General features: G+C 52.1%; 1 protein-coding gene across 2 annotated transcripts; it reads right to left on the bottom strand.

Moving 5' to 3' along the window:
* Positions 1-1849: 1849 nt before the first annotated feature.
* Positions 1850-10239, bottom strand: Cox4i2 (cytochrome c oxidase subunit 4I2). 2 transcript variants are annotated; one of them, XM_027945390.2, is made up of 5 exons: positions 10163-10239; positions 9021-9102; positions 6692-6856; positions 4206-4337; positions 1850-2273 (listed from the first exon to the last, which is right to left on the bottom strand). In XM_027945390.2, exons 2-5 carry the CDS (start codon positions 9100-9102, stop codon positions 2137-2139), a joined length of 516 nt encoding a protein of 171 aa, XP_027801191.1. In that variant the 5' UTR covers positions 10163-10239; the 3' UTR covers positions 1850-2136. The 2 variants fall into 2 exon arrangements, with proteins under 2 accessions (XP_027801191.1, XP_071463477.1); XM_071607376.1 differs by having other exon boundaries at positions 9021-9155; positions 10163-10233.
* Between the last annotated feature and the right edge of the window lie 8892 nt (positions 10240-19131).

Here is a 19131-nt window from a genome sequence, read left to right as displayed (position 1 = left end):
GAATATTGATCAAATGAATGTTGCCACACAACTGCTCTGCCAAGTCCTTCCCTTGGCATCTAGTGTGTCCAAGGGCTGTGCTTCTCAGATCTGTCTTCAAAAGATTGATTGTAGGACCACCCCGGCTGCGGAGGCTAGGACCCCTTGGGCGGCTCCCCGTCAAGGACTGAGCCCTGCGGGGTCACGGGGACGGGGCAGTTGGGCCCAATGCCACACTCCTCTGATGGGCAGCACGGGCTCTGGGGCTCCCTGTTGACCTCCCCAAGACTTCCTCGGTAGTTGTACAAGGTATCAACTGGCGGCGTCTCAGCTCCGGATTCACTCCTCAGTTCCTGCTCCACCTACCCGGGACGAGGCCGCGAGCACGTCTCCTCTACAGGGAGATGCTGAGCTTTGCCGGTAGAGGGCGCTGCAGGGCGCTGCGAAGGACGGGCGGCGTGTGTGTGTGTGTGTGTGTGTGTGTGTGTGTGTGTGTGTGTGTGTGTTCGTTCTAAAATTCATCTAACCCCCCACGAGCCCAGTGTGCCTCTTAAGCCTCTTGTTGGGGACCACCCTCCTGCCATCCTCCTGACACACACACTTTGGGCTTTGCCTGCACAAACGTGCCCTGATTCCACCTATCCACCCACCAGCCTCAGCCCCACCCCTGGCGCACCTCAACCTCCCACCAACCTGTGGGCTGCAAACCACACGTCTCTTGGGAGGTCTACATCCCAGGGTGGGGAGGGCAAATTGATCCTTCCTTGGTACACCTAAGGTACCTTTTAAAGTTCTCTGTAAAGAGTCACCTTCTTTTTTGGCCGGTGAAGTACCAAGGATTGATCTCAGGGGCACTCGACCACTGAGCCACATCCCCAGTGTCTCAGGGGCACTCGACCACTGAGCCACAGCCTTGTTTTGTACTTTATTTAGAGACAGCGTCTCACTGAGTCACTTAGGGCCTCATTTTTTACTGAGGCTGGCTTTGAACTCGCGATCCTCTTGTCTTGGCCTCCGGAGCCGCTGGGATTACAGGCCTGCACCACCGGGCCTGGCCTGAGAGTCACCCTCTTGTGTGAGCTGCATGATGCTTTGTATTAAGCAGCCTCTGTTTGGGTGGCTCTGTGGTTCCTGTCTCCTGATTGGATTGGGACAGATAGAGATGCCCCGCAGTCTGAGGCTAGTTTCAGACTAGAACCACGGTCTGAAGGTTCTCCCCACCTACTGCCACCCCCCTGTCCTTGTCCCTCACGGGCACTGCCTCCCACAAATCTCCTCGCATGGTTGATCTGGGCATTTGTTCCTCAGAGGCCCCAACCTGACACAGCTCCCATCACACCAGGGAGAGGATCCCTGGGCCTCTGTGGGCTCCGCTCTTTGCCCCAAGACCAGCGCCCCCCGCCTGGCCTCCTCTCCCAGGGTGCTCCTGTCAGGGCAGCCTCCTCGAAGGTCCACAAACACACAAGCCCACCTCAGGGGTGTGGCCCTCCCTCCATCTCCCCTTCCTTCCTTCCTATGGAACCTGGAGCCTCCACTGTGCACTGCTGCACCCTCAGGGTCTGAATGAGTACCCAGGACATGGCCAGGGGCCAGGTGTGGTGAATCCCTTAATCCCAGCGGCATAGGAGGTTAAGACTGGAGGATTGCAAGTTTGAGGCTAGCCTCAGCAACCTAGTGAAGCCCTCAGCAACTTAGCGAGACCCTGCCTCAGAATAAAAAATAAAAAGGACTCGGGTCATGGCTCAGTGGTTAAGCACCCCTGGGTTAAATTCCTGGTACCAAAAAAAAAAAAAAAAAAAGGACCCAGTATACAGTCGGTGCTCAATAAACATTTACTGACTGACTGAGTGCACACCCCTGCCTTTGCCATCCCCTCTCCCTAGAATGTCTTCCCTTCTTCCTGCCTTTCCCGGTCCGGCCAGAGCCCCTGCTCCTCCAGGAAGCCCTCCCTGATCGCCAGGCTCTGGGCCCTCGAGGGGGCTTGTTCTCATCTCTCCGCGCCTGAGTTTAGGCGCCAGGTACAGGCAGGTGGAGGCTCGAGGTGGAAGAGAAGAGGCCAGCTTTATTGGAGCTCAGGGGAGGGGTGGGAGGGGCGCTGGAGGCTGTGGCCAGGGGCCGCTGCAGGTGCAGAGACCTGACAGGCAGGGCAGGCAGGCCTCACTTCCTCCACTCCTTTTTCTCGTAGTCCCACCGCGAGGCCAGGCCTTGCACCGGGTTGCCCTTCATGTCCAGGATGCGCTGAAGCTGCTGGGCCTTCCACTCGTCCGTCAGGGTGACAGGCTTCTCAGGGAACACTGTGGAGAGGGCACAGGGCAGGACAGCCGTGGCTCAGGATCCAGCTGTCCCAGGGCTCCTCCAAGCCACAGCCCCAGCCCCAGGGTCGGGGGCCCTGCTCTGAGGACCTCCCTCTTCCTATCTGGCCCCCACCAGCATCACTCCAGGGACCTCCAGGTTCTAATCCCAGCCTTGCCTTTGACCCACAGTAGGAACTGGGTCAGGTCCTTCACCAGCCTGAGCCTCTGGGTCCTCACCTACCTCTGTAGCCAATGGTAGTAGGCGCACTGATTTGAAGACCACTGAATCCAAATCCCAGCTATACCACTCCCTTGCTGTGTGGCCTTGAATAAGTCAATAAGTCACCTCACCTCTCTGAGCCTCAGATTCCTTACCTGTTCAAAAACAGGTCCTATCCTCAAGGGTTGTGGGGATCCAGTGAGTTAGTATTTGTAAAACTACGGGCACAAGTGTGGGTCGGGAGGTCCTGGGGCCACACTCCCAACCTTCTCCTCTCTGGCCCAGCTGCCTCTACAGCCCACCTAGGCTGCCTGGCCTCCATCCCTGGTGCTTCCATCCCAGGGAGGGGAAGGAAAGGCATTGTCTTCACTGGCACCTATTATGTGCCACATTGGCCACACCAGACAGTCCCAGAGGCGGTCTCATTTCACCTTCATGCAGGCCGGGAATTCCCATCACACCGTCACACAGGAAACCAGGCCAGGCCACTGGGTGGATGCCAGGCTTCCTCAATGTCCTCACCCTTTTGTCCAGAGCAATGGCTTCAGGCCTGGGAGAGCCTCGGAACCAGCCAGGGGGCTGTTCTAAGAGGAGTACAGGCTGCGGGTGGAGCCCAGTGTTGGAGCCCAGTACGGGCGAGGCCTGGGGTCAGCTTCCCAGTACCACAAAGAGAAGGAAGGAGAGAGGGACCAGGGCAGGGAGGGCGGGTTCCACCCCGAGAGTCCAACTCAGTAGATCTGGAGGGGGCTGGGAACGCACATGTCCAGCAAGGTTGCCGGTGGGACTGTCCGTCCAGGGACATTCAGAGAACCATTCTTCTGAGATAATAAAACCTCAGCTGGACACATGAGACCCAACAAAAGACTACATATCCCAGCTTCCCTTGTAGTTAGGCAGGATCATGTGAACACCTCTAGCCAATAGGATGCAAGGAGAGGTGGCAGGAGTTGAGCAGCCATCTTGTGTGTCAAGATGGAAGCTACATGTTAAAGATGGCAGAGAAACTAGTCAGAAGGAGCCTGCTTTGTGGAGTCCCAATACTCACCTGGATTGTTTCTTTTTTCTTTTTTCTCTTTCTTTCTTTTTTTCCCCTAATTGAGCCCAGGGACCATTTACCACTAAGCTACATTCCCCCAGCCCCTTTTATTTTTTTATTTTGAGACAGGGTCTTATTAAGCCATTGAGGGTCTTGCTCAGCTTCTTGCTGAGGCTGGCCTTGAACTTGCGATCCTCCTATCTCAGCCTCCCAAGTCTCTGGGATTACAGGTGTGTACCCCAAAACCAGCCTCTGAATTATATCTTTAGCCTCATTTTGTGATAAAGGAATAAACCTCTATACTGCTTAAGTTCTTATGCTGGGGATCTTTGTTACAGCAGCTGAAACAACATACTGGAATCTACATGGTTAATACACAGAAAATCAGTAACAACACCCTCATGACCATGTGGCAAGCACTGGCCCAAGTCCCTCTCATTAATCCTCACAAGAACACTGAGACATGGGCGTTATTATTCCCATTGTACAGATGAGGAACCTGAGGCCTTTAGAGGTAGAGTCCCTGCATTTCATCCAGGGCAGCCACGTTCTGTCCTTCACCCTCCACCTCTTTGGAGACTTTTCAAGTTTTCAGTTGAGTCACAACATGCCTTCCGTAAGGGTTTGGCCAGTGGCCATGGCCACACGGGCATGGCCCACATTTGCAGCCACTCACCGTAAACACGCTGCCACCAAATCAGCAGGGCCGTCAACCCAATGAAGAAGAAGACGCAGCCCATCACCGTCTTCCACTCGTTGGAGCGCCGGTTCATCTCCGCGAAGGTCTGGTGGTACTGGAGCCGGTACACTGGGAGCAAGTAGGGTGCAGGGAAGGGGTTCCATTTCAAAGACCCTGAGCCAAGAGTTGACCTCCCCCTTCCTCCAGCAAATGCCATTTATCTGGAAAATCCCCCTCTCCCCTCCCAGTACTGGAGATGGAATCCAGGGGCATTCTACCACCACTAAGCCACATCCCAGGCCCTTTTATTTTTATTTTTTATTTTGAGACAGGGCCTCACTAAGTTACTTAGAGCCTTGGTAAGTTGCTGAGGCTGGCTTTGAACTAGCGATCCTCCTGACTCAGCCCCCAGAGCCGCTGGGATTACAGGTGTGCGCCACCACACAGCAAATGCTTATTGAGATTGTACTACATGCAAAGTGTGGCCAAGAAGTGGTGATGGAGCACTGAATAAGCTGGTTGAAAATTTCTGCCTTTGTGGAGCTTGGGGCCGGGACACAAATGGCAAATCTTCAGACAGACTGTGGGCAAGGGCTACTTCAGTTAGAGTGGTCAGAGAAGGTCTCTCAGAGGAGGTGACACTAGAGCGGAGGCTTGAAGAAATCAAAGGGAGTGGAGTAAGAACCAGCAGCTAGTGCAAAGGCCCTGAGGCAGGAAGGGGTGAGTGAAGGGGATTGTGGCTGCAGTAGGATGAACTACAGAAGAGAAAGTGTTGCAATCCGGTGTCAGCAGCAGCCAGATCACCCAGGACCTTGCCAGCCACAGACAGGAGTTTGGATTTCATTCTGAGTTGGGGAGGACAGACTGTAGGAAAGGAGGTGACAAAGCTGTGGTTTTATTTAACCCAACTTTTATCAGGACCGACCCTCGCTTCCCTCACACTGAAGAATGTTTTTATTCTCTACTTTCTTATTTACTGCTTATCCTTCCTACTTGACTCTAAGCTTCAGGGGGACAAGGACCCACTCTTCACTCTTAGATCCCAGCACCTGGAACAGCGGTTGACGGAGAGGAGATTCTTTTTATATGTATATTTTAAATGTATTTAAAACTCAGAACTTTTATTTTTGCTTAACCTGTCTTCTACCAGTTGTGAAGTAGCCACGGGTAGGTATCTCGACATAGGATCTAGCCTAGTTGTCAGGAGGTGGGCAGGTTGGGACCGAGCCAGCTGCCCGCAGGGACACCTGAGCTCTTAGGCCCAGGGTGCTGTCGGGTGAAAGAAGAGAGTGCACAGGAGAGCAGGGGGCTCCAGGAACTCCTCTTTTCTTTTTCTTTTGCAGAGCTGAGGAGGGAACCCAGGGCCCCCCACACACTAGGCAAGACACTCCCAGCCCCAGGAACTACTTCTGCATAACGCAGGTTCTTTCTGGGAAAAAAAGCATTCAAAGACCTGACCTCAGGGCGACTTTAGGAAGGAGGCTGACCCCTCTTCCTGTGCTCTCTCTCCTTCTCTCTTTCCTTCCCTCCCTGTGGCTGTGCGGCCTCAGCCAGGGACTCCACCACCCTGAGCCTCTCTCCTCAAGGGTGAGCTGGTGAGAGGACCTGCCTTCCCAGCTGGCTGCACCCTGAGTGTGCAGCAGGTGCTCTGTGCTTTAGGATGGGGGAGGAATGTCGGTTTCTGAAATGGAAAGAGGGATGGGAGGGAGGGAGGGGAAAAGAAGGAGAGAGAGATCTGAGAGGACTGGGAAAAGAACTGAGGGGAGAGAACCGGAAATGTGAGGTTTCAGGGCAAGAATGGAGCGGCCTTGCTACCAGCCACGTGCCCAGCGCCTGGCTCGTAGTAGGTGGTCAGTAAGACACCGATGAGTCGGGGGGTGGTGACCCACAAGGAATCCCAGCAGCTCGGAAGGCTGAAGCAGGAGGATCGCCAGTTCAAAGCCAGCCTCAGCAACTTAGTGAGACCCTGAGCAACTCAGCGAGATCTCATCTTGAAATCAAATACAGACTAGGGCTGGGGATGTGGCTCAGTGGTTGAGCGCCCTGAGTTCAATCCCTGGTACTAAAGAAAAAGTTGATGTGTGAAGATGAATTGAGCAGCAAGTTCTTGAGCCTTGAAAACTTGGGGGTCAGGTGAGCTCCTCCATTTGTGGAATGACACTAAGAAGCTCCGAATATCAAAGGGTCGGTGGCAGGGCACTGTGTGGGCAGGACCTGCCCCCTGCCTCCTGGGATCGGGTCCCAGTCCCAGTCGTCCCCCCCCCCCCCCCGTCCCTTCCCCCACCCCATCAATGACGCCCTTCCCCCACGCTGCTCCACTCACTACCTGGAAGCACCCTCCAGGATCCCCTCTCTCTCTCCTGTCCCCAGTGCCGCCTACCGTCAGGCTGCACCCGAAGGTTGAGTGAACACCTGGCTGCCGCCAGCGCTGGGGCCTCCCCCACCCGGCCTCCCTCCCTGGCCGGCCCCTCCCTGACACCTACAGGCCACCTTCTCGGCGTGGCTCAGCTGGGTCCAGCTGCCCTTCTCCTTCTCCTTCAGGGCCCGCTGCTCGGCGTTGAGCTGGGTGCAGAAGGGCTCGTCGGGCATGGGGTAGGAGCGCTGGGCGAAGTAGTTGGTGTAGGGGGTCATCTTCCCCTGGGCACGGGCTGCGGTACAGGGAGGGACAGTGCCAGTCGGCCCCGGGACTCCCATCTCTAACCATGATGTTAATAAGAAGGGCCGCACTTACTGAGCAAAAGTCTGGATAAGGCCTTTGGATGGGTCGGTTCACTGGCTCCTAAGGGCTCTGAGCCGAGGATGGGGTCATCTTTCTCTTTTTGGCAGTACAGGGGACTGAACCCAGGGCTGCTCTGCCACAGAGCTACATCCCCAGCCTGTGTCGATTGAACCCAGGGCCTTGTGCATGGGAGGCAAGCACTCTACCAACTGAGCCATCTCCCCAACTCCTTTATTATTTTTCCTTGGGGGTGGGGATGTTCTGAGGATTTAACCCAGGGGTGTTCAACCACTGAGCCACATCCCCAGCCCTTTTTTTATATTTTATTTAGAGACAGGGTTTTGCTGAGTTGCTAAGTGCCTTGCTAAATTGTTGAGGCTGGCTTTGAACCCGCAATCCTCCTGCCTCAGCCTCCCCAGCCATTAGGATTACAGACGTGTGCCACAGTGTCTGGTCCTTCCTTTTTCTTTTCTTTTTTTCTTTGTTTTTCTTCCTCTTCTTTTTTGTTTTGTGGTACCAGGGATTGAACTCAAAAGTACTTGGCCACTGAGCCACATCCCCAGTCCTATTTTGTATTTTATTTAGAGACACGGTCTCACTGAATTGCTTAGAGCCTTGATTTTACTGAGGCTGGCTTTGAACTTGAGATCCTCCTGCCTCAGCCTCCGGAGCTGCTGGGATTACAGGCTTGCACCACTGTGCCCAGCTCCTTTTTTCTTTTTTGAGACAGGGTCTCCCTAAATTGCCCAGGCTGGCCTTGAACTTGTGATCCTCCTGCCTCAGCCTCCCAAATTGCTGGGATTAGAGGCATTTGCCTCCACTCCCGGCTGGGGTTATCTCCATTTTGCAGATGAATAAACTGAGCAGCTACGTGACTCACTGAAATGCACAAAGCAAGAAGGAGCAGGGCCCAGGCTGCAGTTCAGGCCCTCTGGCCCCGAGTCCTGCATTCTCTGGGAAGACCGGAGCCCAATTTATGTCAGGCAGAGGCCCTGGCTGGGCAAAGGCTCAGAGGCAGGAACCTGCTAGATATGAAACTACAAAGTGAAGAACACGTGCCCTGGGGAGGAGTCAAGGGCACGCATTCGGAATCAGCTGGGTTTGAAACCCAGTTTGATCCATCCCAACTCCAACAAGCCCCTTGACTTTGCTGTGCTCAAATCCTCATCTGGAAAGTGGGATATTGAGGGTCCAGATGGTGCCCGACTCTGCAGAGGCTCGGCTCACTGTACTGAGTCACAGAGGTGGGTTTTTCTACTGGCCTCCTTTCCCAGAAGCTCCCTCAATGGCTAAGCCCCCAGGGCTCCTTGTAGGGATGCAGAATAAGGCTGGGCACCAGGGATGGTCTTGATAAAGGATCTTCTGTTCATTGACACTGGCAACGCCCACAGGAGTGACTTGTGTCACCTTAAGGGGATAGTGTTGGAGCTGCCTTGGACAAGGAGTCCTGGCTCTTCTGAGGTACTGGGGCTCAATTTATTCATCCAAGAAATGGAGTTAGCACAGCATCCACCTCACACAGTTGTTGTGACGTCTAATTGCCTTAATCTATATAAAATGCTTATCTCAGCTTGGGGACCTACTAAGGCCTCAATACATGTTTGTTATTCTCCTGAGGTCAGAAAGTTTCTTCTGCTAGGTGGCTGAAGTCTCTCTTGCTTTAAGACTCTTTCTTCTTAGGCCGGGGTTGTGATTCAGTGGTAGAGCACTTGCCTAGTATGCACGAGGCACTGGGTTCGATCCTTAGCACCACATAAAATTAAAATAAAAGATATTGTGTCCACCTAAAACTAAAAACTAAATATTTTTTTTTAAAAAAAGAGACACTTCCTTCTGACTAGGACTGATTTCAAGGCCTTGGAAAGGAGGGTCAGATGTAGCATCCTTTCTCTCCAAAGGCTTAGGGGCCTGAGGGTCGGGCCCTAAATAAGGGAGATGCATCTACTTATCTCAGAGGCTCCATTTTCTGGAGGAACTTGGCTCAGGACAAAGGCATGGGATCCAGGAAAGTGGATTGGGGCCAGGTCCAGGGCCACAAGGGAGGAAGCGGGCAGACTGTCCCTAACTCTGGGACAGAGCGGGTGGGATCTTACCAGGGCCTCCTGGGCTGTGTGTCCCTCGAGTTCCAAGTCCTCCTCTTCTCAGCACAGAGCTCCAGGCAGCTCGGGAGAGCATCTGGGCAGGTACGGAAGAGTTCTCCCCCTGCTCTTGCCCCAGGGCCCAGGAAACTGTTTCCCCGAGTAGTTGTAGTGAAAGTCTGAGCGCTCCAAGTCACCCTTATGCCCCTGACCCTTCTAATTTTGTATATTATCCCAGGGGAGGGGATGATACACTGGAGGGTCCTGGACCTGCGGATCCCTCGAAGGCACTGAGAAGTAAGGAGTCCTATCTCAACACCTATGTCTGAACAGTATGTGCCTGGGGCCTGGGTTCTGGTGCCAGCCAGTTGCTCAGCCTGGCCAGACTGGGGACGCCACCTCAACTGTCTGCCCCCAGGGGAAACTGGGTGGGAGTCCAGGTAGGGAAAGGGCAGATCCTGAGGCTCTTCCCCACAGGGCCATCTGTGGAGGCCTCAGCACAGATGGCCCGGGGAGGGGGGCCCTTCCCCCTAATTGCCTGCCTACGTGCACAGGAGCTGGCTGGGCTGGATCTGGTGGGGGAGGGGACAGGCTGAGCCCCACCCCCACCCCTGGAGGGAGTCTCAGGGTCTGGCATCCCATGGGGGTGGGGAACAGCTTTAGAGGACAGAGACTAAACCAGGTCAGCAGGAGGGGGGTGGTGGGCACATCTGGGGAGAAGAAAAAAGCATTCCACTTCTGGAAAGAGAAAGGGGTTCCCCCACATCTGGAGAGAAGAAGTGGGCATCCCATCTCTGAAGAGAGAAAGGGGTGCCCCAGAACTAGAGAGCGGCAGGGGGCACATCGTATGTGATAAGTGGGAGGGGCGCCCCCACAACTGGAAAGGAAGGACTGGGGTCTATCGGGTCAGTGATCTAAGGGGTCAGGGATCAATGGTGGGAGAGCTCCGCGCATCGGGAGCTGCAGCCGGGAATCTGCAAGTGGGGGAAGGGGGCGCGCCCCAGGTATGGACAGAGGGTAGCCCCCCAGGAGACCCCGACCCTCCTCTGGGGCAGGGACCACAGGGGCCTGGCCGGGCGGGGAAAACGGGGTCCGAGCCGTATCCCCCCGCACCTGCTGGGGCGGACTGGGACAGCCAGGATCTCCCTCCCTCTCACCTCGCAGCTGGCAGCGGCGGCAGAGCGCGACCCGGTCTCCCAGTGAGTAACGGAGAATGGGCTGCGAGGGGACCCGAGTCGGGCGCCGCCCCCGGCCCGCCCCGCGCTGCCTGCGCCGCCCCCGCGTGGGAACGTCCTGTCTTGCCCGGCCAGAGTCCCTGGGGGCGCCGGCCCAAGCCTGCAGGGAGGGACCGGAGGGCGCCGGCGTGTTAATTTCTCCACCGTCCCGGCTGCTACCTCTGGGGACCCTCAGTGGCAGCGTCCCCGCCCTCTGCGCTGAACCGTCCCAAGAGCAAGATGCCCCTGTATCCACTGTTCCTTGCTCGTCCTTCTAGAATGCTCTCCTCACGCGAGTCTTGCCAGCCTCTCAGCCCAGTTCAATGCCTTCCACTACAGAAAGCGTCAATCACCGGGCACCTGGGACCTGTCCCGTGGTGTACTCCCTCTCCCCGACTCTATTCCAGTGCGAGGTTGTTGAAAAGCCTGTTCAAATGTTAGCAGTGTGACCTCTCAACAAATGGCCTAACCTTTCTGAACTCCTGTTTTCTTTTCTGTGAAATGAGACATTATAATGATAGTTCCCTCCTCATTTTTTTTTTAACCTCACCTGACTGTGGTAAAGACTGAATCCATTAATACAGAAGCCTCAGGTGGCAGTGGTGGTGGCATATGCCTATAATCCCAGAGACTTGGAGGCTGAGGTAGGAGGATACCAAGTTTGAGGCCAACCTGGGCAACTTAGACCCTGGGTTTATTATTAAATAATAAGAAGAAGAACTGGGGATGTAGCTCAGTGGTAGAGCACCCCTGGGTTCAATTCCCAGTACTGAAATGAATAAATAAATAAATAAATAGTTAAAAGGGGGTGGGGCTGGGGATGTAAGGCCCTGGGTTCAATCTCCAATGCAGCAAGGGAAAAAAAAAAGAAGAATCTTTTAGTCCTACTGTGGGCCAGGCTTGCTAACCACTGGAATGTGATGATGAACAAAGGGAGAAAAGATATTTATTGAAGCACGGTGTGTGCTTATAATCCTGGCTACTCAGGAGGCTGAGGCAGGAGGATGACAAGTTCAAGGCCAGCCTGGGCAACACAGTCAGACCCCCATATAAGGGAGGAAAAAAAACTGTAAAAAGTTATTTGAGATCCACTACAGCTGGCATTTGTTACCAAACTAAATGGATCAGATTCAAACCCAGTTTCTGCCCTGAAAAGCTTACAGTCCAGTTCCAAGCAGAGAAGAAAAGGCCCAGAGTCAGAAAAACACAGGGTGTGTTCACAGGACAGAGGAGAAGGCATCTTGGCCAGGACATCATGGGCAAGAGGGTGACAGGGAGGATAGGATGAACCACCAAGCAGGACCTCCCATGATAAGGGTCTTGGTTTTATTCAAAAGATTATGAGAGGCAACCCAAGGAAGGCAGGGAGACGTGGTTAAACAGAGCAGAGCACGAGCACAGTCAGCGTGGCCTCATGTTGTCTACCCTGGTGGACCGATGGTGAGGCTGGTGGGTCCCCACTAGGGCTGGGGGCCATAGTTTTCAGGTATCCAGGTTCTGGGCCCTCGCCCATTCAAGGGTTTCAGTAGCCCAGGGAGGGTCCTGTTCCAGCCAGTTTCTGGAGGAAAGTTTAGTCCCCGGGGACAGATGAGCCTAGAAGGCAAGGAGGACTCAGGGGAAGACGGTAGAAAGAATCTCAAGTGGGCAGGCTGCACATCACCTTCTTCTGGACCAGGGCGGAGGCAGACCCAACAGCCCTGAGAGTGGCCCTTCGGGGTTCGGCGCCCTCTGGTGTTCACTCCTGGGAGCTGCTCCTCTTCCCTCCGCCAAGGTCATTCCAGATTTGAGCGACCCTGGAGGAAGCCTTACCTCTTGAGCCGGGACCAGCCGTCTCTTGTCCTAGAGACAGAGGGGAGCCACCTCACGGAGCCTGGAGGAGAGCACGCCCTGAATCTGGTCAGTGTCCGGGGCGGCCTGTGCGTGGCTCTACTCCTGCCACGCCAAGTGGCCAAGCGGCTCCGTTTCTGGGCCTCAGTTTCCCGTCTTTCCCGGGTCTCCCAAGGGGAGGCATTTGGGGACCTCGACCCTTGGTTCTCCCCGCGCTTTCCCACCCCCGCCTCTGTGGGAACTCCAAGCTTCAGAAGTGAAGTGATGCTGATAAGGAACATCTGTGCGGGAAGTCGCCCCAGGGGCCAAAGGCGATGGGGTGAAAACAGACCCCAGGCAGCTCACGGTGGACCCGGGGCGACCACCCCCCCGCCCCCCGTGCAGGCGATGGTGGAGCGTCGTCTGGAGATCCTGACCCTGGGAGTAGACGGACTCGGCCCTGAAACTCTGGTGAGCACAGAGCAGGGAGGACTCCAGATGGCTCATTACAGGCCACTCATCGCGATGGGCGCTACTGGTGAGTCCTGTGGGGCTACAGGCTGAACTGTGGGAACAGCACGCATGGGAGGTGAAAGGGCTATGTCCTTTTCCTGTAGGCTCTGCGGTTCGGACCCCCAGGGGACGCCCTGTACAAAGGGGCATATCGCACTCAGTCAGCAGCTCCCGAGAGCACGAGATTCTACCCAGACACCAAGTCCTGACAGCATGACCGCCACCCAGGCACTCAGCTTCATGAAGGACCCCACTCCAGCCTGCCAAGTCAGAGGGGATGCCGAGGAAGAGCTAGGTATCACGCAGGACCTGAGACGAAGATAGGAAGAGGTGTCGTCCAAACAAGCGTCGCCGAGGGGACCTCCAGGGCCTCGGGTGTCCCAGCAGCTGGTTGAACTGCGGAAGGTGGTCCAGTTCAGGAGGGGCGTGGTCCAGCTCAGGAGGGGCGGGGCCCGAGCGCGAGGGGAGGAGCCCAGAGCCGACTGCCCTGCACGATGGTAGGGTGGGAGGAGGTGCAAGTGAACGGAGCTTACACTGAGGGGCGGGGCTACACTGTGGGGCGGGGCCGGGGCCTACCAATCGAGTTGCTAAGGAAGCAAGGTCAGTTGGCAGGGAGTGGGCTGGGGCTCCTCCACTCGCGAATGTACCTGCGGGATACCCGGCGGAGGTGCTGGGAGGAAGAACGTGGCATGAAGACCTGCAGATAAAACCGGGCTTTGTGGCATGAATAGCCTCAGCTACTGAGGAGGCTGAGGCAGGAGGATCACCAGAACCAAGAGTTCGAGGCCAGCCTGGGTAACATGGAGAGACCTCGCCTCTTAAATTAAAAAAAAAAAAAAAAGAAAAGAAAGAAAGAAAACTGTGCCGCAGTCTGGCTGGGCACAAAATCACGAGCCACCACACAGCTTGTAGATTCAAACAGCAACTCTTTATTCCCGAACTCACGCCAGCCGTCTACAATCATGTTCTGGGGAAATCCACGTTCTCTGCCCAAATCCACCCCCACTAGGCTTCTCTCTCCCAAAAAATACTGTCTGAATCCCGTGAGAACTCAAGGGGAACTCAGGCAGCAGGATACGCCCTATTCCCAGCAGGAATAACCTTAAACCTGGAACCACCCTAAACCTGGATAGTCCTAAACCGGGAACGCCCTAAACCCGGATCCGCCCTGGTCCTTGAGCAAGGTCACCTTAGATGCAATGTCACTGCAAAATGTCCTATTTCCAAGAGTCCTTCCACTAAGCAACATGGGGTACGCTGGCAAGGAAATTGTCATACCTACTTGGCTAATGGCCCCCAGCAAAACTGGACAAACAAGCTGACTCAGAACCAGGACGCCAAACTCAGGCCTGGGCACTTGTCTTGTTTTCCTTCTTCTCCTAGTGTGCATGTGTGTGTGTGTGTGTGTGTGTGTGTGGTGTGGTGGTGGTGGTATTAGGGATCAACCCAGGGTTGCTCCCATCCCCAGCCCTTTTTATTTTTATTCTGAGGCAGGGTCTTGCCAAGTTGCCCAGACTGGCCTCAAGCTTGCCATCCTCCTGGCTCAGCCTCCTCAGTCCTGAGTAACTGCGGTATCTATCTCCTTTAGGACACTACTGGCTCATGGCCATGGGCATAGGGGTTGGCTCCCAGATGTGAAAAGAATGCCTTACGACATCCTTGAGTCTTTTTTTCCCCCAGTATTGGGGGGTTGAACCCAAGTCCTGTTATATCCCAGTCCTATATCCCAGTCCTGTTTATTTTATTTTTGAGATAGGGTTTCTCTAAATTGCAAGAGCTGGCTTTGAACTTGTGATCTTCCTGCCTCAGTCTCCCAAGTCACTGGGATTACAGGCATGTGCTACCACACTGGACATCCTTGGGCCTGTATTAGCACCCAGTGGCCTCCCAATAAATTCTTTAGCCTGACATCCACAGTTCCCCTGCCAGACCTTCCAAACTCAGCTCCTGCATCAACCTCTCCTCCTTTCCCATGATGCCTAGCCATGCTAGCCTTCACTGCTTAGGACCTGCCCTAGCACAGCCTCTCTACCACTCTTCCGCCTGCTGAAATGCTCTTGTCTCATCAAAACATATATTCCCACCACCTGTTTCCATATGGGAAAGCTGTGCTGTAGCAACTGACCTGGCCTTTCACCTATCGTCTTAAGCTATGTTTTACAAACTAGTATATCAGTAATTGTAGCAAATCGTATTTTCTTTCCTTTCCTTTTTTTTGGGGGGGGGCATGCTAGGGATCCCTTTTTTTGGGGGGAGGATGCTGGGAATCCAACTCAGGGTCTCACACACATGCACACTAGGCGAGCACCCTACCACTGAGCTACATCCCCAGCTCAGCAAATCGTATTTTTCAACAAAGATAACCTCTCCTGGGTGTGGTGGCACATGCCTGTAATCCCATTTACTCAGGGGACTGAGACAGTAAAATCTCAAATTGGAGGTCAGCATAGGCCATTTAGCAAGACCCTTCCTTAACATATTAATTAATTAATTGATTGATTAATTAATTAATTAATTTAGAAAAGGTGGGAGGATGCAGTTCAGTGGTAGAGTGGTTGTTTAGAAAGCACAAAGTCCTGAGTTTGTTCCAACATCTATAATAAGTGAGTAATAAATAACTTTAAAAATGTCTCCAATTCCACATGCTCATTTTACAATGTGACTTTGACACTTTTGCTATCAAGTGATGGGATCTGTGTTCCCCTTCTTTGAACCTGGGTCTATCTTTGTGATAGTAAAATATGGTGGAAGTAAAACTGAGTGACCTCTGAAACTGGGTCATAAAAATACCAGGTGCTCTCTTGGGACACACTTGGAATCCAGCTTTTGCTATGAGGAAGTCACACTAGTCCATGTGGAGAGACCTGGGGAGGTCACGAGTAGGTGTCTTGACAGGCACCCAGCTGAGGGGCCAGCCTACCGCCAGCACCAACTTACAGACACATACATTGCTGTAATTTGAATGTGCCTCCCCAAAAGCATGTGTTAGAAACAATCCCCAAAGCAGTGGTGCTGGGAAGGAGAGCCCCATGACAGGTGGATAGGCCACAAGGGCTAAGTCAATGAGCTAGGGAGTGGGGTTCTTATAATAGGAAAGTTTCTTCCTCTCCTGCTCCTTCTTTCCCGCTTTGCCTTTCTGTCTTCTGCCATGGGATGAGACAGCAAAAGGCCCTCAGCAGATGCTAGTCTTTCCCATTTGGAGTTTCTGGCCTATAGACTGTGAGCCAATAAATTGTCATTTCTTATAAATCATCCAGTCTGTGGTATTTTATTATAGCAGCACAAAGTGGACTAAGACATACATCTTGAGACAATTCCAGACCCAGGCCCTCAAGTCCTTCCTAGCCATCTGGTCTTTCTAGCTGATGCCCCACACATCATGGAGCAGAGACAAGCCATCCCTGTTGTGCCCTTTCTGAATCTCTGACCACAGAATCCATGGCATCAAAGTTGTTTTATACACAGTTTACAGGAGGTTTGTCATGCACCATAGTAACTAGAACAGTAAGAGTTGTTCTGATTTCAGTACGCTGACTCCTCCTCAGGCCCTCAGTTGTCATAACTTGGGCAAAGAAGAGCATATATATATATATATATATATATATATATATATATATATATATAATTTTTAGATATACATGACAATAGAGTGTATTTTAACGTGTTAAACATATGTGAGGCATAACTTTAAAAAATTCTAACTAGGACCCCACTCTTGTAGTTGTACACGGGGTGGAGTTACACTGGTCATGTATTCATATGTGAACATAGGAAAGTTATGTCCAGTTCATTCTACGGTCTTTCCTATTCCCATCCCCCTCCCTTCCCTTCTTTCCCCCTTGGCAAAGAAGATCAAGTTATATATTGACACCCCAAACCCCACTATTGTCCTTCAAATTCCATTCAGATGTCATCTTTGTGTGTGTGTGTGTGTGTGGTACTGGGGATGGAATCCAGAGGCGCTCTGCTGCTGAGCTACATCCCCAGCCCTTTTAATTTTTTATTTTGAGACAGGGTCTCACTAAGTTGCTGAGGCTGGCCTCCAACTTGTGATCCTCCTGCCCTGCCTCCCGAGTAGCTGGGATTACAGATATGCACCACCATGCCCAGCAGAGGCCCTCCCTTTCTCATATAAACATTTAATACTATAAAATTCTCTCAGCTCTATTTTAGCTGGATCTCACATATTTTGATATCTTGTAATTTTATTTCATTAATTCAGTTAAAATAGTTTCTAATTTCTAATGAAATTTCCATGGGTCGTTTAGAAGTCAGTTGTTTAGTTTCCAAACATTTGAGGAGTTTCCAGATTTTGTTCAGTTCCTGATTTCTATTTTAATTCCATAATGATCAGAGAACATGTCACTTAAAATTTAAAATGTTAAGTATAAGAGGCCCCTAATAGGCCCATTTAGGTGAATGTTCTATTTGCACTTTAAAAGGACGTGCTTTGTGTTTGTGGATCTCTCTCCCCCCTTTCTCTTTTTTTCCTTTTTTTGTAGAGCTGGGGATTGAACCCAGGGATGCTTTACCACTGAGCTACACCCTACTGTAAACATTTATTTATTTATTATTTATTATTTTTTTTTATTTTGAGACAGGGTATTCCTAAATTGCCGAGGCTGATCTCCAACATTCAATCCTCCTGCCTCAGCCTCCCTGGTCTCTGGGATAACAGGTGTGCTGCCACCATGTCTGACTTGGGTGGAGTTCTCTATAAATGTCTGCTAGGTCAAGTTGGTGGACAGTGTTCAAGTTTTTCACGGTTTTCAAATTTTGTATCAGTTATTGAAAGAAGATTGTTGACATCCACAAGTATAACTGTGACTTTCTTTTCCTCTTCAGATTTTTCCATTTTTTTGTTTTTTATATTTAGGAGTTTTATTAAGAAGGACATATGCACACAGGATTGCTCTGTTTTCTTGGTGAATTAACCTGTGTTATGCTCGAATTCGGGATCCCCAAAAGTCCACCAGAGACCAAGATTGATGTAAACAGCAAAGAGGTGTTTATTGCGAGCTAGCTTGGTCCTCTGCGCACACACAGCAACTGGTGACGCTGAGAGGGCCTGAGCCTAGGGTTTGTGGCAGTTTTATACACTCTTTGGGGAAGGGAAGGACTTCACAAACATCATAGCATCTCTTAGCAAATCATCACACACCACGGGAAAATCATAAAACAACTCTAAAACATGATTAGCACATTCACTGGAGGGAACAAGTTGGGTAGGGGTGATTGGTCAGTACAAGAGGGGGATTCCTTTGAACTGATTGGTTTAGGCCACAAGGGGTGTACGTGCTGAACTACATGGTTTCCCAACATGTTATCAACCACCACAAACTACTGGGAGGATCATCTGGCATCCCAGGTATTTTCCCTGTCTCATGCTGATCGGTGGCTGCTAGGGGGTTGCTACGGGTCCTCACCTAGGCTGAGTCAGGGACACCTTGTATAGCTGATCTCTCCTGTTGTTTGTAGATAAACAACTCAGCAGGGTGGGTATGTGCCTGGGAGTGCTCTGTGGGTCTTTCCAAGGACAAGGGTCATGCCCCCTTCCTTGGACAGGCTTTGCTCTGAGGTAGAGGCTGATTTTTTTTTTTTTTTAAAAGAATCTTTTTTATTTATTTTTATGTGGTGCCAAGGATCGAACTCAGTGCCTCACACATGCGAGGTAAGCACTCTACCACTGAGCTGCAGCTCCAAGAGGCTGATTTTTCACCTGCAGTTTTATCCCTGGTGATTTTTTCTTGTTCTGAAGTCACTTCTGTTACTAATATAGTTGCTCCAACTTTCTTTTCCTTCTTTTCTTTTTCTTCCAGGGCTAGGGATTGAATCCAGGGCCTTGCACATGGTAAGTGCTCTATCACTGAGCTACATCCCCATCTATCACTGAGTTTTACATCCCCAGCCCTTTTTATATTTTATTTAGAGACAGGGACTTGCTAAGTTGCTGAGGCTGGCTTTGAACTCGCCATCCTCCTGCCTCCGTCTCCTGAGAGGCTGGGGTTACAGGCATGTACCCAGATAATAATCAGTTTTATTTTCCAGCCTTTGCTGTCTATTTGGGTTTGCTTGGAGCAAGGCTGACGGGGCGGGGCCTTGGGCAGTGGTCTGTGGGGTGGTTCAGTACTCCCACCCTTTATTGTCTTTCTTTGGGTGTATACTACACAGGCACAACTCGAGATTCAGTCTAGAACTTGTATTGGGTCACACATAGAATTGGAGGATTCCTGGGCTGGGGATGTAGCTCAGTGGTAGAACTATGGGGATTCAGTCCCCAGGACCACCAAAAAGAAGGAGGTGAAAGAGGAAGAGAAAGAAAAAGAAATCTCACATGCTTCAATTCATAGAGGTCCATTTTCCTGGGTCTCTGACCAGAATATTAGGCTTTTTGGCTCCCCCCTCCCCCAGGAATTAAACCCAGGGATGCTTAACCACTGAACCATATCCCCAGCCCTTTTTTAAATATTTTATTTAGAGATAGGGTCTCACTAAGTTGCTTAGGTTCTCACTAAGTTGCTGAGGGTGGCTTTGAACTTGGGATCCTCCTGCCTCAGCTTCCAGTGCCGCTGAAATATATTAGGCTCTTCTTT

The sequence above is a fragment of the Marmota flaviventris genome, chromosome 2 (assembly GCF_047511675.1).
Source record: "Marmota flaviventris isolate mMarFla1 chromosome 2, mMarFla1.hap1, whole genome shotgun sequence".
Lineage (NCBI taxonomy): Eukaryota > Metazoa > Chordata > Mammalia > Rodentia > Sciuridae > Marmota > Marmota flaviventris.
This window is presented reverse-complemented; position numbering and strand designations above follow the sequence as displayed.